This window comes from Cuculus canorus, chromosome Z (assembly GCF_017976375.1).
Source record: "Cuculus canorus isolate bCucCan1 chromosome Z, bCucCan1.pri, whole genome shotgun sequence".
In the NCBI taxonomy this organism is placed as follows: Eukaryota; Metazoa; Chordata; class Aves; order Cuculiformes; family Cuculidae; genus Cuculus; species Cuculus canorus.
In genome coordinates this window covers 51,842,823-51,866,810 of record NC_071441.1, presented here as the reverse complement: position 1 = coordinate 51,866,810, position 23,988 = coordinate 51,842,823, and the positions used below count along the sequence as shown (strand labels likewise).

Sequence of the window (23,988 nt, the reverse complement as noted above, 5' to 3'; positions counted from 1 at the left end):
AGGAGCAGGTCTTCCCTGGTGAAGCTGCTAATGAAAAAGTCATAGGGCTAGTTGCTTGCTGGCTTGTCTTTGTGTCACACTGCAAGTCCAAAGCAGATTTGGGATCATCGAGTTTACTCCACTGTGCTGAGCAAACTTCTTTCACTGCTGCTGGGTAGCAGGTAGAAAAAAAAAAGCACAGGGAGGTGAGGACAGTTAAGGCAATGAATTCTTACAAGCAGAAGCAAAAATGAGAACAAGCTTTTAAGTGAGTCTGCAGTGGGTGTTCTCAGTTTCACAGCAAACCTGTGGAATAGTGGAGCTGCTAGGTATCTGTGGGGGGAGGGGGGAACATCCGACATGCTTTGCACACAGGGGAAAGAATCATTCTAGTGGACTGGACTATAAGCTTGATGGTATGAATTTGGTGTTGTTGAAACCGAAACTCTGGCAGTGAGTGCTCAGGTTATGATCAGATTACTACACTGGTAGTTACAGAAGCAGCAATTTTGTGCTACTTGCATCCTCGATTTCTATAGCTGTCCATTCAGTTCATTCCCCAAAATGGGAAACTATCCCACACAGAGCAACCAGAAGTCAGAAAAAAATGTCTTATTTTTCAGAGGCGCAGAACATGTTCTACTGCTTGCTGTAGCCATAGGATACCCAGACCATCATAGCAAAATGAAGAAGTTTGGAAGAGGCCATACACTGTACTCAGCATCGCACTTGAAGGGTCTATGGGCTGGGTCTCTTGCCTTCATTTCCTAATGTGTTTTGCTGAAAGCTTACTCTACTGCTACCAGTATTTATTTGGGCTGTAGCTTTCACATCAGTCACTAGTTCATTTCAAAGCAGAAGGCTTATTAACCGGTGGTGTTTCTGCTGCCTTTTCTGCATCGAGAGTAGCATCTTTCCCTGGGCTGCTCTGCCAAGGCTTCTGGTCAGACACTCTCCCAGAAGCTAGGCCTGTCCTCTGTGCTGACGAGCCATGGAATAGAACTGGCCGCTGCCATCTGTAATGAGATGGCAAGTCAAGAACAGAAACATGCCCTCAAATGTGTTGATGCAGCTGTGGGTGTGGTGAGAGGAAAACTAGTCTCCCTGGGGAAAAAAAAGGCTGCTTTTTGGGGTTTTTTGTGTGTAATATAGTCATGTGAAGAAAAAAAGGTCTTGTGGCCGCCCTCAAGGCACTGCACTGAGCTTGGTTTTCCCTAGCTGGTTTGATCCAAAGGTTAAGGAAAAAAAAAAAAAAGAAGTGCTTACAGAACTGAAAACCAGTAGTGTATTTTACTGCTGTGAAGCCTGAGGACAGCTGGGCAGCAGCCTCAGCCCTAGCCAGAGGTAGGATTACTTCATTCCTCCCCAATTCAGCCAGGCTGTCCTACTGATAGAGCAAAGGCTCCTGCTGCTCACATTTGTACAGCTCACCGATGAGCTCATTTGAGGAGAATTTGGAAAGACACTTTGCCTCCAGCATTTTATTCCTGTTGAGGCAGAGAAGGCAGGAAGAAAAAGCTAGGTGAAACACACAGGGGGGCAACTATTCTCTAAGTGCCCAAACTGGAACTTCATTTGGGCTAGAGATGTTTTCCAAGATTAATAATTTCTAGATATTCAAGTTACAACAGGCATACTGCCATGTAGCAGCTATTTCCAGGAACAAAACCCAAGCTCTCTTCATGACACTTCTGCTTCAGAGCAATATGAAAAGCATAAGCTGTCCCAAGCCATCTGGTAGAACTACCCCACTAGACGTTAAATCTGGACTTGTCTTTTCAGCATATTTTCTGAAAGATGGGGTTTTTTGCTAAGATTTTTCTGTGAATAGCTGTCTAAAAAGAAGGGGGTGATGTCTTTAAACCAACATCTGGTCTAAGAAAAGAGGCAATGAACAATTTTGTAATTATATTGGAAATGCTTCATCTACAATAATTAGAACATTCATACAGAACTTTTTTTCAAGAGTCAGCTTAAAATAATGCACACAATACATTAATTTCAGGACACCCTAAATGCACCAGTTGGTTGTACTCGCTGACAGCAAGTTTCTCTCCCCTGCAGGGTCACCATGCCCACCAACAGGGCTGGTACTGCTTTCTGTGACACACCTCTAAGGAGTACCGGATTCCAGTTATCAAGGTGGAAGTCAAGCTTCACATACCAGCAGGCTGACAGATTCCAAACTGCATGTGTGCTGATAAGTCTAGTGGTTTTCACTCATGCATGGTGTCAAAGTAAGCTCCTGCATCAGCTGAGCAACCGATGGCTCTTTATGCAGTATGGTGCAGGGCAGCAGCCAAAGATCAGTGAGTGATGAACCAAAGCAAGCTTCACATTTTGCTCCAGGGACAGGACCAAAGCTGGCAAGGAAAGGACTATATGACCTTAAGAACAGCAGCTCCAAGGAGCTTGTGGATCTCTTGACTTTAATGGGCCTGTGAAGATTGACCACATCCTTGTCAGCTTCATGTTATTATGCAGTTGTATTAGAGCCAGTCCCTACTTAAACACCGGTACAAGCCCATAACATTAACATGTTATTCTAACTGGTACAAAACACAATTCATGTTAACATAAAGTTAAAAGTACTTGTGCATACTTTTATTAACAGAGTATAAGATCTAGATTTCCTACAAAGACCACCACAGAATCTTACTCTAAGCCTGGGCAACTGCACACATACAAGAATTACAAGGCTTGGAATGAAAGACAAGCAGGTAAAGTAATTTTCTTAACCAAAAGGCCGGGGAGAAGTGCAATCACCTTCATCTGAACTTGCATCCTGGAGCTTTATACAAATTGCAAAGTCAGTTTAATTACTTAGTTTATTTCTTTATGCTTTTAGAAACAACTATGGCTGTATAGAACAACAGATAGCAGGAAGTGAGGGTACACCGATCATAGTCCTTCACTCATCCACTAATGCATACAAAATAAGCATCACAAGTTATTTATTGGCCCATTTATGATGTCTGACATTGAACCCCGCCTCTAGGGTGATGCTCATCATCTTCATAGACTTCTCCATTATAGTGGTGTCTTCTTTTCTGAGAGGGATCAAAGTCCACTAGATCCACTTGTTCCATTTCCTCAGTTTCTTCTATTTCCTGCCTTGCAGGCAGCAGTTTTTCGAGTAGAGAAAGCTTATCCGAGGAGAGGAAGCCACTCTCTGGGAAGTTCACCTGAAATCATCAAGAACTGGGGTTACTCAAGTCTGATTGACTTGGCCTTTTTCCATCCCACAACAGCTCAACTATCTGCCGAAGTCAGCTTTACCATCACATATTACTTAAACCTCCTGCTTAAAAAAAAAAAAAAATCCCTATGCACCAGACTATTTTTTTATTGCCTCCAAAAAGTGAGCTTCAAGTTCCGGCAACTTCACCAAGTTTTATCCAACCAGCTCCAGAATTGCCCTAGAAGCAAAGTATAGAATAGACCAACATTAGAGATGGGGTTCAGCCTCCTCTAAAACTACAGCAGAGCCTGCTGCCACAGCTCCCAGCACTATCTTCTGTCCAGAGAAGAAATCAGCATTTTTCCACCTACTTCTTTGCTCCAGCACAGGTGAAGCTGCTAATCCATCCTTCAGGGTGATAGAAACTGATTTGCCAAGCAAATAGGAATTCACAAGCCATCAAAAAAAAAAAATTTGATACTTAACAGACTTTCAGCACAGTGTTCCTGAAGTTATTCCTTTGTTTTAAACTGTAATTCTCTTTGATGCACTACCTGTTCTCACTGCTGTCAATAATAAATACTGAACCATGATATTTGATAACTGGTATCTCTTCTTGATTGAGTTAATGCTTGAAGGTTAAATTCTGGACAGATATTCAGTGCTGAATTGTGTCAGGAAAGTTAGGTGATTCACTTACCCTGAACTCTATGATCAGTCGTCCTTTTTCATATGGTCTGCGATAAATTGGCATGCCTTCATTCAACACACACTTAATAGCTCCATGCTTGACAACCTGGCCTAAAGAAAAAAGAAACATAAAAAGGGAAGAAATCCACACAGGAAACAGAAACAGCTTTAGTTTTAACTCCCTTTAATATTTACATAGCCTTCTACGTGGTGGTTTGACAGCTACACCAACATGTAGTAGTCTCACACGGATTACTGCTCGGTAACTTCCAAGTAGGAAAGCAGGCTGACATCTACATTACATTCTTGTAACCTTGTTTATGCTTCCCAAAGGAAGCATACTTACAAATTTATTAAGTGCTCCATCAGTTCCAAGGTTGAAATAGTGGTTTTCAGAGACCCACGGCCTTCAATTCTCATGAGGTATCCTCAGGATACAAGTATGTCCATGAGGTAAGGTCTGTTACTACATCACGCAAAGAGAAAGTTACTGCTGACTGCTATCCAAAATCCCCCTTTTTTTTGTTTAAAGATTTGTACTGCAAAAACTAGGAAATAAAGCTTGATACCAGTACCCATCCCTTGTACAAGCAGGGATGTTCTGTTCCTTTTAACCTCCAGCTGAGATTCACTGTATGCTTGGACTTCTAGCAGAAAGCAAACCAACACTCACCAGGATGGGAGGTAATGATAATGGTTCTGTTATCCAGTGTGGTGATAGGCTTTTGAAAGCCACATAGTGCTTCAACCAGCTGAATATCCATAGACATAAGAAGGTCTTCATCTCTTCTACAGTAGAAACAATCAAAACCAGTTAGAGACAGAATAGTAGTAATAGAATTATACTCAATGTCCATGTTTAACTTGGCAAGGACAATAAAGCTGTAATTCTAATAGAAGCCCAGGCAATTTAAAAAAGAATACTGAATATTGATGTAGCACCTCAAAAAAGCAATTATAGAATTACAGCAATGACACCCAGACCAAGAGCCACTACTTGTTAAGTGTAGCTATCCAAAGCACAGAATTGCCTATTTGAAAATAAATACAGCAAGGTTCAATGGATTCAGTTTCATTGCACTGCTCTTTTCCAATTCCAGCACAAACTTCTCTCCCAGCCTCCTAAACAGTGCAACTGGGACAATAAATGCCTTTCATTTATGTGGATTAATACTTAAGTGCATCAGCTAGCTGTACATTATTCTGTTACACTTGCTTTCTGAAGATCTGGTTCTACTGAAGTTTGAATAGGTGATGGCTTCTCCAAGTTATAATAAAAAGTACCTTCCAGAAAGCACCAAGACACTACCTTTTCTGGACGCTTAGTTGTTTTAACTGCCTGTTGACTTCAGCACAGTAGTGCTAGTGACATCTGCATGCACTACATGTTGAAGAACCACAAAATCCTCCAATCTATTCAAAGAACAAAGAATTTTACTCCTCCTGTTTTAAATGTCTCTGGAAGGGACTTTTCTGAAAAGTTAAGTTTAGATTTTGACAGGAGAGGGAAAACATTCCACTTGTCCCAGAGCAGCACAACCTCAGCATAACCCCACAAGAGCTTTAATACCAAGGGTTATGTAAGGACACTAGATCTGAAGGCAATGGGCAGAAAGATGGACAAAAATAAGCCAGCAGAGTTTGACTGCAAGTCCCAGGTAACCACACTGCTTGGCCCAGACTGTCCCCCTGGCATAGCTGATTCAGTATCTAGTTTCACTAGAAGTTACGAAAAATCAGCTGAGTAAGCTTATCCAGAGCAAACAGAACTGATTCTTAACCTGTGAACTCAGTGCTGTTTGGCAGAGAGTTCTAGCACCAGCTTCCAGAGCTCAGCACCACATAGGGCATTTGGGCAGATGAACTGAAGGTTTCCTCAAGGGCCTCTGACTCACCCTGCTAACTTAAAATGTCAGTGGTTGGCGTCAAGACAGATGCTTTTTTCTGAATCCCCTGCTTCCCTTGTCACTGCTTCAAACAGAAGAAGCGAGACAAAGTGAAAAGCATTTCTACAAGATGACCAGTGCTGCTTTTGATTGGACCAAAATATAGTAGGCAGACTCCTTCCATCAACAGCAACTTGAAACAAGGAAGCTTGCAACATGAAGAAGTATATCTGGTAACACAAAATACTTGAGACATGGTCAATGCTGTCTGAGTCACTTCCACTTTTGCAAGAACATACAGGATCGATTACCCTGCCCGGGGCACTCAGGCAGGAAATTAAGTGTGGGAAACCACCACTGGTCAGAAGGGCGCATGCTATGTTCACTAAGCTTGTCACAAGTTCCCTGAACAAAAGTGGGCACACTAGAAGTTTTCTGTGCCTTGAAGCCAAGTGGCTAATGAATGGCTGCCTACACTAAATGGTAATTTTCTGAAGTAGTTGATGAAATGCTATCCTAGAAAGAGCAAGGTAATACTCACAAGTTATTTACATCTGTTAAACAGAATCTCAATACTTAAGGGTTCTTAAAAAAAAATAAAATGCTCAAGAGCTATAAACTCTTGGTAACCATACCTGGTTTTGTTCGCTTTCCATCCCCTTCCACTGCCAAAGCTCACAAAATAACCTCATGCTACTGCAATACAGGGGCTGTGACCAGTTGTACCAACATGAGTGCTCCCCTGGCCACTCAAACAAACTTGCAGGTTAGTTCTAGCCACACAGTCCTACTTACTGATATTTCCAGAAGACAAAAGGTGAGTGGTAACCAAGGAAGGCTGTGGACAGGCATCATGGGAGTTAGCAGAAAGTATTTCCAGAGTTTTTACCTGGTAAATACCGAGTGGTCTTTTTGATCCAAGACTATAATAATATCCCCTGGTTCTAGTCCTGGCTCTTGGTCCCCTTCACCGTGGAATGTTATTTTCTGACCATCCTTCATTCCTATTGCAGAAAATAAACAAAATTTTCCATCTCTTTAAGTGAAAAGCAGTAATGTTTTTATAGGCACAAGCTGGTAACAGGAGGTCTCTGGATCTTCAAATTAGAACCTTCCCTTGAAACATGGATCCTTTTTTTTAAAATCTACCCACATATCTAACCGATTCTAGAGATGCCAACCTGAACTATGTCTCAAGATCGTTATGCCTAAACCAGCTACCTACCAAAATAAAGTCCTTAACAGAAAAGTTATCAAAACAGCTTTTATTATACACACAAAAAAAATTCTCCAGAAACACTGTGTACAAAATAAACTTTCAGCCAGTGACCAGCTCCTTCAGTTTTATAAGTTTATGTGGCAGAGCTACTTATGAAACATGCTCTCAGAGCCTGCTGAGTGCAAAAGCAGCACCTTCCCTACCACTGTAACTGTCATGCAAGGCACCCATTTCACCGACACAAAAGCCTCTATCATAAATTCTAGCAGCCTCATGCCAGCTCAGTCTGTGACAGAAGAGAAACTCTTCACAATGATTTCCCCATTTGAAGTGTCAGTAATCAGTCCCTACTAACTGTCGTATTTAATGTTACTGTGGGATTTTCCCTGTTAATAACAAATCCATGCTTTCCACAAGGCGTGATTACACATACAACAGTTACAGGTGAAAATCAGGCACAAGTGTGTAGATGCCATGTGCAGATGCCATGTGCTTGTCAGCCCGCATTATCTCACAAGCTGCACTACCCCAGACTCCTCCCATCAGCTTCTGAGCTGCCTTCTCAAGAAAGAAACATTTGTCACTCCACATTGTTGGGTTCTCCCACCACTGTGATGGTTTGCACAAGAAGTTGTATTTTGTGAGGCACAGACTACCTGCGCTGTGCAGCACTGTCAGGGTTGCGTAGCGAACAGAGTTCTAAGCATGAGAGGCTTAGCACTCTCTCTGCACCCTATTCCTGTAGCAGACCTGGTTCCCCTTCACACTGAAACACAGTAGAAGTGATCGGAGTCTGCAAGGTTTCCCTACAGGCAGGAAAGCTAAGCCAACAAATGGCGAGTTCTACTGTACATGGTCCAAGTACCTGATCAAGAGCTGGACTTATATGGTTGCTCAAAAATAATTCACCGCTTACAGCACTGTGACATTTCAGAATCCATTCTTAGTTATGTGCACAGTTGTTAGACAGAAACACAGAAGTAATCAAACTTCCCTAAAAATAACCCTCCTACTTTTTAAAGGCAGCAACTTTACTGTAGATGTACTCAACAGTGTTACTCAAACTGACACCATGCATTCGCTAGTTTTAGTGCTGCAAAATCAGTCAGTACAACCAAGTTCAATATTTCATCTCAGTAAGATACCTTACCTTTGTCAATGTGAACTTCTAGTATCTTCTTCTCCCTGACAATTTTTCTGCCAGTGCAGCTCTTACACCGGTCCTTGGGACTGATACGTTCCCCATGCCCTTGACACTCCATACACACAGACTGGATTTGTTGCACCATTCCTGGTCCAATTTGGTGAATTCTGATCTGCATGCCTGTTCCTCTACAATTAGGACAGCATTCTACCGCACCTTTCTTACCACCACGACCTGAGGAGAATGAAAATTGGAGACAGATGGTTACACACCACCAGAAAAAAATATCTGAAAGCTTTACAAGCTATTTCTGTTTATTTTCCACTTCACAGTTACCTTCACATTTGTCACAGATAACATTCTTCTGCAATGCAAGTTTCCTCGTTGCACCATTGTACAGATCTTCTAAACTTACTGACAATGGGTGGACCACATTTTTGCCTGTAAAAAAGAAAATGGGTATTTATGTAAATTTGAGTAGCTTGGTCTCTTGAGTAATAGTAAATTTCCTATGTCACTATGCTTAAGTCCAAACAAACCAAGTCTATAAGCTTTAACATCCTTTTTTAATATCACTTGATCTTATTTTGCTGGTATTAGTCAATAGCTACTTTCATTCTGGTATCAAATCAAGTATCAATTCTAACATTTTTGTAACCTTTCTCTGCTAGAACTAGTCAGAAAATTTTCTGTGAAAGCACAAAAACAAAATACGTAGAACCGTAGATATTCAAGGTCAATAATGCACAACTTTCAGATTTCACAAAGTGACTTGAATGTGTCCTCCTACAAGGAAGCAGGACACACCGCTTAAAGTCAGCAGAATACCGTCCTCTCACTAGGAGACTTCCCAGAAATAGAATGGAGCAGTTATTTTACACTCAAGAACTAACTAAAGGTTTAGCTACTGCGTGTTTAATTTTGTGAAGAATACAAAGTTTTACTTTACTAGGAATACTTCCATACAACATTACCATTTTGATACAAAGTGTTTTTTCTTCCATTTACCATCAGATCTATACCAAGAAGTGATGTGGTCAGCACTTCTCTTAACCAGTTTAACTTACACTAAGTCTTTCCAAGTGCAATTAATCTAGACTTCACTTTCTGAGCAGCACTTTACTGCTGCTTCAACTCAATTCTACTGAACAGCACAGGAAAACAAAAAGGCTTCACACACTAAGTTTGATTTGACTACCTTATTCAGACACAGTAACCAGCAATTAAAGACCAAATTCACATTAGATACTACCCATACAGTAATAAAATAGTTTTAAGATAAGTTACTATTCCATTTCCATGTCAGCCTATTAGCAGCTGCGCTTACACTCAGCTACAGGCTTTCCAAACACAGAACGTGGTTAGCTATTAACAGGAAACAATGCTCGAGAGACCAAACTACCACTGGATGAACCTAATGACCTCCTCAGCTAATTTCAGTTGTTATGAGCTTGATATAATATTTTGTCCGATTGAGCTGAAGCCTGTAACTTAACACTATTTAAATCTTAAATTTCTGTGATTCTCCTCAGATTCTGATCCCACCTACTACAGTAACCGTGCTGCAAAGTCTAAAAAAGTGTTAGATGGCATGTTACCTCGTCTCTCCCTCTGCATCCTTCCGCCGCCACCAAAGAACATATCGAAGATGTCCATGGGTGACCCGAATCCCCCTCCAGAGCCACCCTCTTTGATGGCCTGCTCACCGCCTTTATCATAGAGGTCCCTCTTCTTTGGGTCTGACAGTACTTCATAGGCTTGAGAAATCTGCTTAAACTGTGAGAGAGAGGCACTGTGGTTAGACATCCAGGCATTATAATTTGATTGCCCCCCAAACTCTTTCAGACACCAGGGCAGTGGCACATGGGGGGGTTCCTTGGGCACCTGGACCCTGGTGCCTAAGCCCTCCCAGCCACCAGGACCTTAGTGTCCCACTCACCCTTGAGCCCTGCTTCTCCCCGGGGCACTAGGATCTCGGTGCGCTAAGACCATGAAGCCCTGCTCCTCCAGGGGCACCGGAACCTTGGTGCCCAGGACCTCGGTGCCGTGCTCCCCTTCGGGCACCAGGATCTTGAATCCCGCAACCTCGGTGCCTCGCTCTCCGTCGATGCCCCGGGACCCTGGTGCCCAAACCCTCCCAGGCACCGTGACTTCGGTGCCCTGGAACCTCGGTATCCGGCTTCCCCTCGGGCACTGGGACCTTAGTGCCCAAACTGTCCCAAGGAACCGGGACCTCGGTACCCCGAGACCATAAAGCCCCAATCCCCCAGGCACCGGGACTTTGGTGCCTCGCTTCCTCTGGGGCACCAGGACTTCGGTGTCTCAGAACCTCGGTGCTCTGCTCCCCTTCGGGCGCCGGCATGCAAGCGCCCAAATCCTGCCGGGCACCAGTACACTAGGTGCCCCGAGACCCTGAAGCCCCGCTCCCCTCAGGCACCGGGACCTCGGTGCTACAGGACCCCGGTGCCTCAAACCCTCCCGGGCCCTCCGCTCCCCCCATCGCCCACCCTCTCGCCCTCGTTCGGGTTCTTGTCCGGGTGGAACTTGAGCGCCAGCTTTCGGTACGCCTTCTTCAGCTCCTCGGCCGACGCACTGGGCTTAACGCCCAGCACATCATAGTAGGTGGTCTCCTTCACCATGGCGGCGCCGGGCAGTCCCGCTCCCCGCGGCGGTTCCTTGCCCAGCGCCGATCCGGACTCTTCTGGAAAGTTCCCCGTCTGTCCCGCATCCGGGCGCTTTTGAGCTGGCACCGCCCCGCCCCGGAAGTCCCACCCCGTTGGCGTCAGGCGGGGCGCCAGCCAATCAGAGCGGGGGCGGCCGGCGGCAGACCAATAGGAAGCGATGGAGAGGGCAGGTGACCAATAGAAGAGGCGGGAGGCCGATGGGGCGGGCTCTGAGGGGCGTGTGACCAATAGAAGAAGAGGGCGGCCTATGCGGGCGGGCTCTGAGCGATGCTGGCCAATGGAAGCGGGAGGAGCTCACGGGGTGCCCAATCAGCGCTCGCCCGAAGCGGCCACGTGAGTGTCCGCGGAGGCAGAAGCAGCGTGGGGGTGGTTCTCGTGGGGTGAGCGCAGAGCGGGCAGCGGGAGCCGCGGCGACGAGCAGCTGTGCGGGGGCTTTGCCCTCCGCGGCCAGACGGGTGGGACTCCAAGGTCCGGTTTTGTAGTGGCTGCCGGCGGCTGTGCCCCCCCCCGCCTCTTTCCCTCCCAGCTCCCCGCGCCTCTTTCCCTCCTGCCCTCTTGCCCCCGTACCCTCTTGCTCCCCTGCCTCCTGCCCTCGCCCCTCTCCTTCCTGCCCCACCCTCAGCCCCCCGTCCTCTTTCCCTCCTGCCCCGCTGCCCTCGCCTCTTGTCCCCTTGCCCCCCCGGCTCCTCTTGCCCCCCCTGCCCTCTTGCCCCTCTGTCCACTGCTGCTTTCTTAGTTTCGGTGGGTAAATCCACCTCCTGGGTCGACGCCAACTCAGTGGGAAATGTCACTGGCTTTGTGGGTCCGTTCTTCAGTCACATGGAACTGCTGCCCCCTTTGATGTGACCCGTAGGTGAGAACGTGTGGTGAGGTAGAGAGGAGGAAAATAGGATTGCCCTTTACGTGACTTGCTCTTAGGCTACACTGGTGCATATATTCTTTGCCTTGAGTTTGAAAAACGTGGCCCCCTGTTATCAGAGGTGACTCGGCTAGTGAATGAGTGGCAGCGGAATCTTCCAGACCCTGTTCCACGGGAATGTGACCCATGGGAAGGCTGTATGTTAGTAATGTTTGGCTTGTTTTGCTCTGTAGCACAGGGATGCGTGCGTGCTGGCTTGTGGGGAAAGAGAAATGCAGCCAGCGGATGAAGCTGCCACACTTGGAAGCAGTGGTGATTGGGCGTGGCCCAGAGACTGGGATAACAGATAAGAAGTGTTCACGGAAGCAAGGTAAGGTTTGGCTGAAATCTTACTTTTTACATGCAGCATCAAACAGACTTGTGAAGGGTTTGAGGGACGAGTGCAGCACTCCTGTATGTCAATAAACATAGTTCTTCTGTTTGGCTGAATTACAGTGAAGGGCCAAGGTTTTGGCCTAATTCATAAACCTGCTTTGAGCAGGGTCTGAATGGGAAATCATGGTCTTTCCTTGAAATCTAAGCAGGCTTTCCTTAGGCTTGCTTCTGCAGTCGCCAGCTTATGGTCTCCTATCTCTGCATGGTCCATAGTGTTGCCTGATTCTTGAAGCCATCAAGCTTATTTTATAAGCACTTATGGAGATTTCTGGGTCCTAAAAAATCACAGCAGACACCTAAAAACATTAAGTTCATCTTTGTAAACTAAAGCGTAGAGTCCACAGGCCTGCCCTCCTGTTCCACTGCTTGCACTCTTGCATTGAGAGTAGCACTTAATCTTCCTCATCTTCTACCAAGTGAATTTTAGTATGATTTGTTATCTTATGGATGTGCTAGGAGAATATATAAAAATGTCTGTTACCTATAAAATATTCCCTTTTGCATATTCCTTACCTTATCTTTCTTCTCTCTGGTCACAGTCCTAATCCATGCCACGTTATCACAGTCAGCTGGTGATAACAGCAATAATGGGTAGAAGACTTCCATGGAATTCACCTTTATTCTGAAGTAATTTTGCAGATCCGTGAGGTGAAATACGTAGTGTGACTCAGTTATATGGGCTGGTTCTGTTTTACCTGTAGTCCTGGAGACAGAGGATGAGGCAGAAGTATTTTTTGCACACATTCAGAGGGTGGGAGATCTCAAAATAGGGGAATGTTTTCTGCTGAGTTTTGGAGTTTTGTTTATGCTGTTTTGTGATACACTGTTTTTTCTTTCCAGTTCAGTTAAAAGCAGACTGTAACAAGGGCTATGTCACAGTGAAGCAGGTATGTTTTTAGATGTGTGTACAATATTTCTGATAGTTACTGGGTTTGTTGTTGTACTTAACTCCACAAATGCTGTAAATGATGATTCTGATCAGTGAGTCTGAAGGCCTTTAAGCTGTTTTGTGACCAAGAAGAGCACGAGTGGTCCTGGAAAGGGATGTGTTTTCTTTTGTGTGTGTGCCTCAATGGAAGGGCAGCATTGCTTCCAGATATGCTCAATCTTGGACAGCCAGACTTGCAGCATGAGGGAACACTGTTGTGAATTTTTCCAGGTGTGACATTTGGGAGATTTTGGAGTTTTGCCCCTAAACTTGCGGTTCTGCCTCCTGAGACTTAAACTTCTGAAACTGAGACACTCGTCCTTTAAGGTGAAATTGGTTCTTGTGCTAATGGTTCTGGGCAGTTGTGGAAGACTTTTGATTTGATGGCTGGTGCAGCCAAAGCTGTGATCAACTCTGGGAAGGGATGGGATGTGAGACAGCGCTGAAGGCATTGTGTTACTAACTGGATGGAGTAGGTGTACTCTGTCATACTTATGTACCCCTGATATAACAGGAAGGGAAAATTCACTGGCTTCAGGGCCTGGGGCATGCATATGTGCCTGCAGCATCACTGTGTGTGTACACGATATCGATGTGTTCTGCTTCCTGAGAAGTAACTTCTGCCATCAAAATGTCTCCAAAGCTCAGTAAGCACAGGGACCCCACTTGTATCCGGTGAATCCAGCAAAGCTCTCTCAGACAATTTTACACAGAAGTCAGCCTTAGCCACAATTTCAATACTGCGTTACTGGAATCTCAGGACTGATAATACTTTCTGGTGGTGAGTGCTGGTATATTTTCACTGCTTGTTCTAGAGTTGCTTCATAAGTGGTTTCTGTGTGGCACAGGGTTCCAGTGATCAGTTGTTTGATAGTGTATTGGCACGGGGGATGGGAATTGTACTTGACTTGGGTGAAACTGTGGAATTGTAGACTAAAGAGATCCTAGCTGGAATTTGTGTTATCAGTTATACCTGACACAGAGGAAAGTCTATTGTTTTAAAATTTTGAGGAAACTTCAGGCAACTTCTGAGTCTTTAAGACACTGTTTTGGGGTGAAAATTGTTTTAGAGTTGCATAGAGCTGCAAACTGATGCAGTAAGGCAAGGCAGTTAAAAATTTGACCTTCCTGCCCTCATTTTCTGCTAGAACGGAATAAATAGTTAACAGAATTGGTTTTGTGAAAGTGTAAGATGCAAATTGATAATAAAGACATTAAAATACAGAGAGGCTGGTGCATACGTTGCACAATCTGAGAAGTTGACTGAAGTTTAGCCTCTCTTGAAGGAACAGGCAAGTGGCATTACTGTGTTTGAACAGTCTTCTGTGGCTTAGAAAAGGATTGTCATATTTGGCTTAGGAAAGGAAAAAGACTAATAAGGAGACAATCCCTGTGTGGTGGACACTTCTGTGAGCCGAGGAGACTTTTGTTCCTGATTTTTGGGGTTTTTTTTGCCTACCCAAGAGGGAGTGTGTTGCATGTTTTAGCAGTGGGCGGTGCTTGTTGAACCAGTGGTTGTGAGCTTGAACTCCTTTCTCTCTTTAAAGGAGTGAGAAGTGTGCTTGTGTATTTGAAGGCAAATGTGTTGTTGATGGGACAGCATTTGGCAGAAGCAGAAAACAAAATGCAGTAGAAAGGAGAAGAAAGTAAAATAGTTTGAGAACAGGAAACTTTCTTGGGGGCTGGAGTGAGATAATTTCTTAAAACTCCTATTATTCTTCAGTTACAGTTGTTACTTCAGCCGTTAAATACATTGTTGATGTTTTGGAGCTAGGTGCAGGGTAGTTTCTGCTGTAACTCTTCAGCCAGCTGCTGCAGGGCTGTGGGGTCCTTGTGACACTGTGCCCCTGAAGGTTGTCCACTGGCAGCTGCATGTGCAAGCATAGAGAGGTGTCTCCAGCGTTGGACTTCTCTGATCCACGAGGGCTGTTCAGCTTGGGGAAGAGGGATAGTAAATCCAGAATGCATTTGCTTTTGAGGACAGTGATATTCCAGGGCAACAGAGCGGTAGTTAGCAATTCTAGTTACAATATCGTGTGCTATTCTTTTTTCCTTTGTCTTCCTACCAAAGATAGGAGTCAACCCAGCAAGTGTTGATCTTGTGAATATTGGAAAGGATGAAGAGGTGAAAATGAAGCCAGGCCAAGTTCTGCATATTGTAAATAAACTTTACCCCTACACAGTGCAATTCGCTGAAGAGCCAGGGAAAACTGTTGGAGAAGCAAAAGAGAAAATAGAGACTGATAAAGTGCTATGTGAAGACTCCAGCGAGGATGATGATGTAGAGCTTGTTCCCAGAAAAACAATGAAGATGGAGGATACACGAGGTAGTTTTTCAAATCCCAAGCTAAGCAATACTGATGTATCTCCACCTGAAGGGACTTCAAGCAAAAAGGCAAGTGTATCAGCATTAGAACTTGTGTCATTTCTCCTGAGGTTGTCTGCTCTATCAGGGCTTTGGTCTTCTGCTTTTGTGGGTGCTACTGGTGGGGAAGTCTCAGCTGAACACGGATACTCTGAGTATTCAAAGCATGTGCTGAGGCAAAGGATCTGTCCCCGACATCACCCAGCTCCCGAGAAACTAACCTGGGACCCATTCTCACCAGAAGAGGGGGGGTATGTCTGTGAAGGGTCTTGCTTGTAGTGAGTGAGGATGTGATCTCTGGTGACTGCTGCAGTCTGCTGGAAAGACAGCCTGCATGAGCTCAGGTTAAACTGGAGTCGCGCAAGGATACTGAGCTGGCTCTTGAGATGAAAATTGCTGTGTTACAAATAGAACAGTGGTTGTCTAAAAGCTTATGCACAGAGAATGAAAAAACTTGATGCTTTTTTTTTTTTTTTTTTAAATTTATTCTCCTCTTTTCTCTGCCCCCTCCTGCTTTGGTCATTCCTTATGGTTTACATTCCTGTGTTTACATGAATGGATATTACCAGCTAAAATCTTTTGAAAGGGAGGTTTTAGCCCTTCTAACATAGACAAAATAGAGAGACTGCTTAGTGCACCTGGAACTGTAACAGTGCAGTTGCTAGAAGCGAAGGCACAGAAATGAAACCCCTCAGGACAAAATTTCAGTCCCATGCTTGAAGGAAATTGACCACTTGTTTAATTTGTGAATGCGAGGTAGTTATATTAGGGCCGGATTTGTGGTGGTATGAGCAGGGAGAGAGGCAGTTCACACTATTTCTCTGCCAGCACTAGAGTAATATTTGAACAACATCTCCTGTAAGAATATGATGGAGATCATAATTAGTTTTGCCTGTAAGGTGATAATCTGTTTTGAGAAAAGGGCACTTGAGGTACCTTCTATTAAGCATTCAGTAGCCAAGTTAAGATGATATCTGCTAGTGTTGCCTTGATTTTTTCTGTGCTTTTCTTGTTTTCTGTATAAGCCACTACTTGCACAATATCAATCAGTAAATATATAAGTACATCTAAGAGTAGGGCCACACATCACAACCACTTCTTCGTTCTGTGCAGAGCAGCGTGTGATAGGACAGTTGATGTTTTGTCCTTACGCTTCCCTCAGCCCTTGTGACACATGAAGCAGAGGGTCTTTTAGTAAAATAATATGTCATCAATAGTAATTAAGGGCTGTGCCATAACGTGTGTGAGCAAATTATTACATTCAAACAGAACTAGAGCTCCCTGTTGCTAAATTTCCAACATTTGAAATATTTGACTTTGAATCTTAGGAGTGTCTTGTTAAATGTTTACAAAAGTAGCTTTGTGGGGCCAGTTGAAGTAGGTGCATCAGAAAGGAAATGATTCAGCTGTCATTCAGCTTGTATTTTGTTGTTGTATACTAATGGAAGAACTGAATGCCTTAAAACATGTAATTAGTTTCTTAATTTTCTGAAAATATTTTTTTTCTGCTGTGCTTTAGGAATATTTAGGACACTGGAGTCAGGGTCTAAAGAGCTCCATGCAAGATCCAAAAATGCAGGTGAGAGCTGTACACTTGTTTTTCATAGTGAGAGCTTTACACTTGTTCTTCACAGTAGTTTCTGTCTGACAAAGCTAAGTCAAGTGACCTATCTTTCTTCATTCAGCAGTTTACTTTAATCAGCTGATTAACCAGTGGAGTACCATGTAAGGGCCAAATTGTACTTGCATCTCTCTCTGTAGCAGCATTGATTTGGGAGTCTCTACTATACCGATTTTGCAGGGTATTATCTTAATTTTCTTTGAGCTCTCTATTCTACCAGATCTAGCCAACAATTTTCCAAAGAGTTATTGAGAGAGCAGGGGAGCCATGTGATTGACCCAAAAAAAAAGTTGGTTTTGAAACTGTACTTTGTATGTTAGTACACAAATACCTATTTGTGAAGTAGTGTTAGCTTTATTATTGTGATTTTGAACTAAATATGCAAATAGTGGAACTCGTATCTTCACTTTTTAATAAAATATTAAATAAATGGCAATACGTCTTTCTTCTGAAAACACTTGATTATCATTCCATTCCCACTGGCTGCGTATGCAGACTTTTACGTGAGAATATAAAAATATGACTGCATCAACCAGTCTTGCTGCTGAAAGAATTAGTTCTATGATTTGTGCGCTGATAAAATTTTAATCTTCCTTCCTGAAGAGCAAGACCGATTAGCTCTGTATATAAACATGTGAGAATAATTAGCGAAGATGACAAAGTTATCATGCACCTCTCATCGATAGATGCACAATGAAGAGATCAGAGACACAGCACAGTCTCTGCTTCAGAATTTCAGAGATTTTTATCCCCAGGGCCAGGTTGTCCCTCCTGTTCTCTATGTGCTTTTGCTTGATCATCTGCATCAAATTGTTGCAGAAGGCAAGCCAAAGTGAAAATGGGGAAGAACAGCATGATAGACACGAATCTGTTCTTTTTGTGAATGATCTTACAAAGGAACATGTATTAACAGAAGAAGGGCCAAGGAGAATCTCCATCCTTTACTGGATACAGGTAGGACAATAGTGACAAAGGATGAGGATAAGGCTGAGGTACTTAGTGCCTTCTTTGCCTCAGTCTTTAATAATAAGCTAAGTTCTCTGAGTACTGAGCCGCCTGAGCCAGAAGACAGGAAGGGAGAGCAGAACAAAGCTCCCATGATGCATGAGGAAATGGTTAGAGGCCTGCTGGGCCAACTAGACATTGATGAGTCTATGGGGCCGGATGAGATCCACTCAAGGCTGTTAAGGGAGCTGGCGGAGAAGTTCGCAAAACCCCTTTCCATGATCTACCAGCAGTCCTGGCTGACTGGGGAAGTTCCACTTGACTGGAGTTTGGCAAATGTGATGCCCATTTACAACAAGGGTTAAAGGGAGGAAGCAGGGAACTACTGGCCTGTCAGTCTGACCTCAGTGCTGGGAGAGGTCATGGAGCAGGTCATCTTGAGTGCGGTCACACAGCACATGCAAGAGAACCGGGTGATCAGGCCCAGTCAGCATGGGTTTATGAAAGGCAGATCCTGCCAAACTAACTTGATCTCCTTTTATGACAAGATGACCTGCTTGATGGATAAGGGAAAGGCTGTGGATATAGTGTACCTGGACTTTAGTGAAGCCTTTGATGCAATTTCTCACAGTATTCTCCCCAAGAGACTGGCTGTCACTGGCCTGGACAGGTGCACCCTCTGCTGGGTTAAAAGTTTTCATGGTGGCTGGGCCCAAAGAGTTGTGGTACATGGAGCTACATCCAGCTGGAGGTGGATCACGAGTGGTGTCCCCAGGGCTCAGTGCTGGGTCCAGTTCTGTTCAATATCTTTATCAATGATCTGTATGAAGGGACTGAACGTACCCTTAGTAAGTTCAAGGATGACCCTAAACTGGGAGGAAGTGTTTATCTGCTGGAGGGTTGGGAGGCTCTGCAGAGGAATCTGAACAGGCTGGATCGATGGGATGAGGCCAGTGGGTAGATGTTTAACAAGGCCAAATGGCGAGTCCTGCACTTGGGACACAACAACCCCGTGCAGCACCACAGGCTTGGGGAAGAGTGGCTGGAAAGCTGCGTGGCAGATCTGGGCATGTTGGTCGACAGATGGCTGAATATGAGTCAGCAGTGTGCCCAGGCGACCAAGAAGGCCAATGGCATTTTGGCTTGTAGCAGGAACACTGTGATCAGCAGGACCAAGGAAGTGATTCTGCCCCTGTGCTCCACATTGGTGAGGCCACACCTCAAATACTGTGTTCAGTTTTGGACCCCTCATTACAACAAAGACATTGAGGTCCTGGGGTGTGTCCAGAGAAGAGCAGCAAAGCTGGTGAGGAGTCTGGAGGAGCGGCTGAGGGAGCTGGGGTTGTTTAGCCTAGAGAAAAGAAAGCTGAGGGGAGACTTTACTGCCTGAAAGGAGATTGTAGCGAGGTGGCTATTGGTCTCTTTCTCCCAAGTGACAGGTGATAGAATGAGAGAGTATGGCCTCAAGTTGCACCAGGGGAGGTTCACATTAAACAACAGGAAAAAATTCTTCACTGAAAAGGTTATCAGGCACTGGAACAGCTGCCAAGGGAGGTGGTTGAGTCACCATCCCCGGAGGTGTTTGAAAGATGGGTAGATTAAGTGCTTAGGAATAGGTGTTTATTAGTGGACAAGTACGGTTAGATTCAGTCTCAAAGATCTTTTCCAACCTAGCAATTCTATGATTGTACAATTCCATGTTGGGTAGCATGAGCTGAAATAGCTCGGACTTGAATATTCATTTTGTTTTTGTAAAGCTGGTGGAGGTCTGCAGCACTGAGCACACTGTTTGTAGCACCTCTGAGGCTTGTGTTTCGCTCCAGAAATCTGTGAAGGATGAGGCAGTCCGGTGCATTCCTATGTGCTCTATACTGAGCACAGTGCCGTGATTTTTGTTTCAGTGAGTGCAAGCTTGTATGTAGCTTGATGTTTTCTAAACCTCACTGGTGTCTGAGTGCAGGTGATTTTCAAGATTTTCCACCTTTAGCAATGGTTTAACTTACTGCTGCATTAGAATAGAAAGTTTTTTCTTTTAAAGTAGATCAGAGGGATGCTGGAACATCTCTGTAGCTGCCTGGTGCGTGGTATGGAAGAGGGTGCATATCCTGGACCTACTTAGTTCCAGGAAAAATCCTCCTCAAAGTGGAATGCTCTGTTGTTTGTTATATTTCCCCATTTAGTAATCTTCCTGGCTTTTTTCCTGTCAGTCCCAGTTGCCATAGCAACAAGTAAGAATGCTGAGGGACTTATGCAACCACAACAGGATGCATAGATTTGTAACATCTCAAAATCCACCAAATATAGCACTTATAGGAATAGGACATTTAACTTTCAAGCAGTAAATAATCTACTACTTATTTGTTTTGCAAGGTTTACAAAGATGAAAAGACAGTAGTCATCCAGGATAAATATCCCAAAGCACGTTACCACTGGCTTATCTTACCATGGGACCCCATTTCAAGCCTGAAGTCGGTCACAAGGGACCATCTTGAGCTCCTGGAACACATGCATACAGTTGGGCAAAACATGATCAGACAGTGCCCTGACAGAGAAAGTCTGGAGTTCAGACTGGGTTACCATGCTATCCCCAGTATGAGGTAAGGCCTAGATCAGTCATCAAGTGGAGACTGTTCTCCTGGTTATACAGATCTAGGGCTCAATCTGTAGCATGATCTGATGTTGCTAAGGAAAACTAATCCTCCTTAACACTACCAGCAGTTTGGTGTCCAGGTCCTGTGGGTGCAGCTGTGTGCATGCCAGTGGGCTCTGCAAGTGTCTTAGGCCCGATGGGAGGTGCTTGCTCACCCCTCCTAGCAGATGTCTGTAGCTGGGGCTGTGATGCGGCTTTGGTATGGTCCCAGCGGAAGAGGCAGCACTGCTGATGGCCAAGTGCTAGGGCATCCCCCTTCCACAGCACCCACCTGGGATCAGGGAGTAACTTGAGCCTTATCAAGCCAGGATTCAAATCTTGTGTATCAATAGGTCCAGATGTTGCAGTGTCCAGACACCTGTGGGTTTTGCAGTTAGTGTTTGTAAGTTGCTCTCCAGTTGTTGAATAAAGCTTTGAGTCACTGATCAAGTCCCATTCGGGTACTTTCCGTTTAGACCTTTGGTTTATTAAAACTATTGGCTGTCTTTCTGTAATCTAGCAGGAATACGGGCTGTTATTAGGGGCCAGCAATAAAGCAGCCAGGGTCACCAGTCTGCATAAAGTAAAACGCTTGGCCTGAGGCAGTGCTTCCAGAGCAGAGTGGGTTTCTTCTGTCACAGGCCCTTGGATCAAAAAGAGTAAGACTGACCTGTAAGGCTGGCAGTCTAATTGCTGAGTCATGTTTGCAACCGATAGTACTGCAAAAAACCTGAACATTAACATCTTTCTGCTATTTGCATAATACATTTTTTTCAGTCAACTACATTTGCATGTAATCAGCCAGGAGTTTGATTCTCCAGCTCTGAAAACCAAAAAGCACTGGAACTCTTTTACTACAGACTACTTCTTAAACTCTCAAGGTAATGATTAGAAAAGCAATTTCACAACATGTAATCCATCTTGTGGGTTCTGGCTTTAGGCTTTTTTGCCAAACAAACGTGTAAGCCATAAATTCTGTTGTAATAAGTGAAGAGTTTTATGTAAATTCAGATATTGGGGAATAGAACTAACTAAAAGTGAAGTGGAAGTTGTGACTAGTTTGAATTAGAATGCAGTGATGACTTGCAGTATGTGCAGAGCAGCGCAGTATCGTGTGTTTTGTGATGCTACATGGTCCGAATACCTCTGGTCTTTTCTTTTTTTCAGATGTGATAGAGATGGTGAAAAGTAAGGGAAAAGTGATTGTGAAAGATAATGTCTCTGAACTTCTCAAATTGCCCCTCAGATGCCATCGTTGCAAGCAACAGCTGTCCACTATCCCACAGTTAAAGGAACATCTCCGGAAACACTGGCCAAAATGACTGCAAAAAATCCGCTTACAAACAGTCTTCAGCTTTCAGGTTAAAACATAGACCTCAAAATATTAGTGGACATACATCCTTTTTTGTTAACTGCAATGACAACTGTGATATGGGACAAATGGGATACATGCTACCTAGGAACAACAGCATACTATGTCATAGCTTAGAAAAAACCGCCAACCATAAAAACTAAGTGACTTCTGAAATTGAAGGTGTATTTGCAGCTTTGTTGGGTACTGTCACACTAATCTGTGTGTGAACTGAAGTCTGGGAGAAGTGTTGTATTTGGTTGAAAAGATTTATTTTAATTCAGAAGCTGAGGCGTTGAGCCCAGATCTAGGTTTCTGCCGAGAAAGGGAAGAAACGGTGGTTTAGAGGTCTTTCTCTTGATGTCTTCTGCCTGTCACTGAAGTTTCTCTAAAGTGATAATGTTGCAGAGGCTGATGTGGCTGACAGCAAAAATGTCAAAGGAGCATACAAGAGCTTATGGGGAGGAACATCAGCTCCAGTTTCCCAATTTCTGACAGAGCATGGCTTGAAGGTTTCAATGCTCCCTAACTTCCCCTTAGCTTTGGAGCAGGTATTGCTCCTCACCAGGATGCCACAGTAGTCACTGCTGAGGCTCCAAGAGGGGCATTCTCTCCCTTTCATATACAAGGACGAATTTAATAATTTGTATATAAAAATACATGTATAAGACACAATGAGCAGCTTTACTGCTCTCCAGAGTAATACATTATCATGGCTTGCTGTTGCTTGGGTGCATGCATTGAGGTGATTTAATGCTGCCGTTTCTCCACATCAAGGTTTTGGTAAGCCTCTATCATTCGATTGTTTTATCATTGGTTTGTAGGGTTCAGTTTCATTCTGAGCCCATCTTTGACTTAAGAAGATGCCCTCTGGGTGAAATTGCTTTTTGTAAAAGAGCAGATAGAGGTTTTATTATGCAAGGAAAATGCTGTGTGTAACTCTTGATAACGTATTCGGTGGGCAGAGGGTGTCCTCTTCTTTCATGCCATTGTGCAGCAGCATGTTATTACACACATTCTGATGGAGCAAACAGTGATCTGTTGCTGCTGGAAAAGAACAAGGACATTCCTGTAGTGGAATGAGGGACAGTGAGGGTGAGGGGTTGGCTATGGTCTAATTTCAAACACCAGTCACACTCAGGTTTTTGCTAACATTACTAATATTATGCCCCAATTTAGAAAGCAAAACTTAGAAAAAAAACCAGAAAACCAACCAATTACAAAAGCAGATCTGAAAGATGGCTTCTGTATTTCATCTTGGACTATGTTCTGCCACCATTTTGAAGACTCCGACCCAGGAAAATACTCCCAGCCTGTGCAGCCTATCATGTGTTTTGCCATCTCATGGCTTTACTCTTGGGAGAATCTCTTTCCAGTGTAGTTACAGTACCTGACAACAGGCTTACTTCCTCCCTGCACGGCCCAGAATAGGCTACATAGAACAGTTGAAAGTAAGACTCCAATGCTTCATGCAACACTGACAAATGACTGTTTTACCACTCCCAACCATGCAAGCCAACACAGTGGATGCCTGCACAGCGATCCCAGATACAATGGAGTTGTTGCATCACAAAACCAGTGATCTGTAGCGCTAGACACATGCTAGTGCTGTGCCGTAAGAACATAGCCTACTGCTGTGTCATTCCATGCCTCCTCCAACAGACAGGAAGTGCCTTGTTTGTGCTGGCATTTTTCCATAGCACCTAACTGAAATGGTTTGCATTGAACACAGCAGCTACCAGGCCAAAATTAACTGAGGGAGAAGGGCGCTGCCACCCCTGAAGTGTTTCCAGTGTCACCTGCAGAGCTTCCTCTGCTCATAGGACTGCTGTTGTTATTGTCCAGTGAGATCATGGAAATATAAGGTAAAATTTTCAGGTATAAGCTTAGATCATCAGCTGAAACAGTGCTGCAATAGCACACTGCATAATCAGGGTACAGCTGCTGATATGTTGTATGCCATACAGTAGCGTTATCTGATCTTCCTCAAACTCAGATAATTAGGGTAGAACTACTCAGCAGCGCATCCTACTGACACGTCCCACCCCAGCCCTCCCCCTTTTTTATTCATG

At 44.2% G+C, this 23,988-nt stretch overlaps 2 protein-coding genes across 2 annotated transcripts; one reads left to right on the top strand and one right to left on the bottom strand.

The window, feature by feature from the left end:
- Positions 1 to 1,874: 1,874 nt before the first annotated feature.
- Positions 1,875 to 10,843, bottom strand: DNAJA1 (DnaJ heat shock protein family (Hsp40) member A1). The gene is made up of 8 exons (XM_009561175.2): positions 10,607 to 10,843; positions 9,698 to 9,875; positions 8,436 to 8,540; positions 8,106 to 8,333; positions 6,626 to 6,740; positions 4,524 to 4,639; positions 3,861 to 3,961; positions 1,875 to 3,164 (listed from the first exon to the last, which is right to left on the bottom strand). Exons 1-8 carry the CDS (start codon positions 10,736 to 10,738, stop codon positions 2,946 to 2,948), a joined length of 1,194 nt encoding a protein of 397 aa, XP_009559470.1. The 5' UTR covers positions 10,739 to 10,843; the 3' UTR covers positions 1,875 to 2,945.
- Positions 10,844 to 11,123: 280 nt separating this feature from the next.
- APTX (aprataxin) lies at positions 11,124 to 23,967 on the top strand. Its single transcript, XM_054054492.1, has 8 exons — positions 11,124 to 11,251; positions 11,876 to 12,012; positions 12,918 to 12,964; positions 15,077 to 15,400; positions 16,890 to 16,949; positions 20,307 to 20,533; positions 21,343 to 21,446; positions 21,733 to 23,967. The coding sequence occupies exons 2-8, from the start codon at positions 11,883 to 11,885 to the stop codon at positions 21,885 to 21,887; spliced, it is 1,047 nt and encodes a 348-aa protein (XP_053910467.1). The 5' UTR covers positions 11,124 to 11,251; positions 11,876 to 11,882; the 3' UTR covers positions 21,888 to 23,967.
- Positions 23,968 to 23,988: the final 21 nt, after the last annotated feature.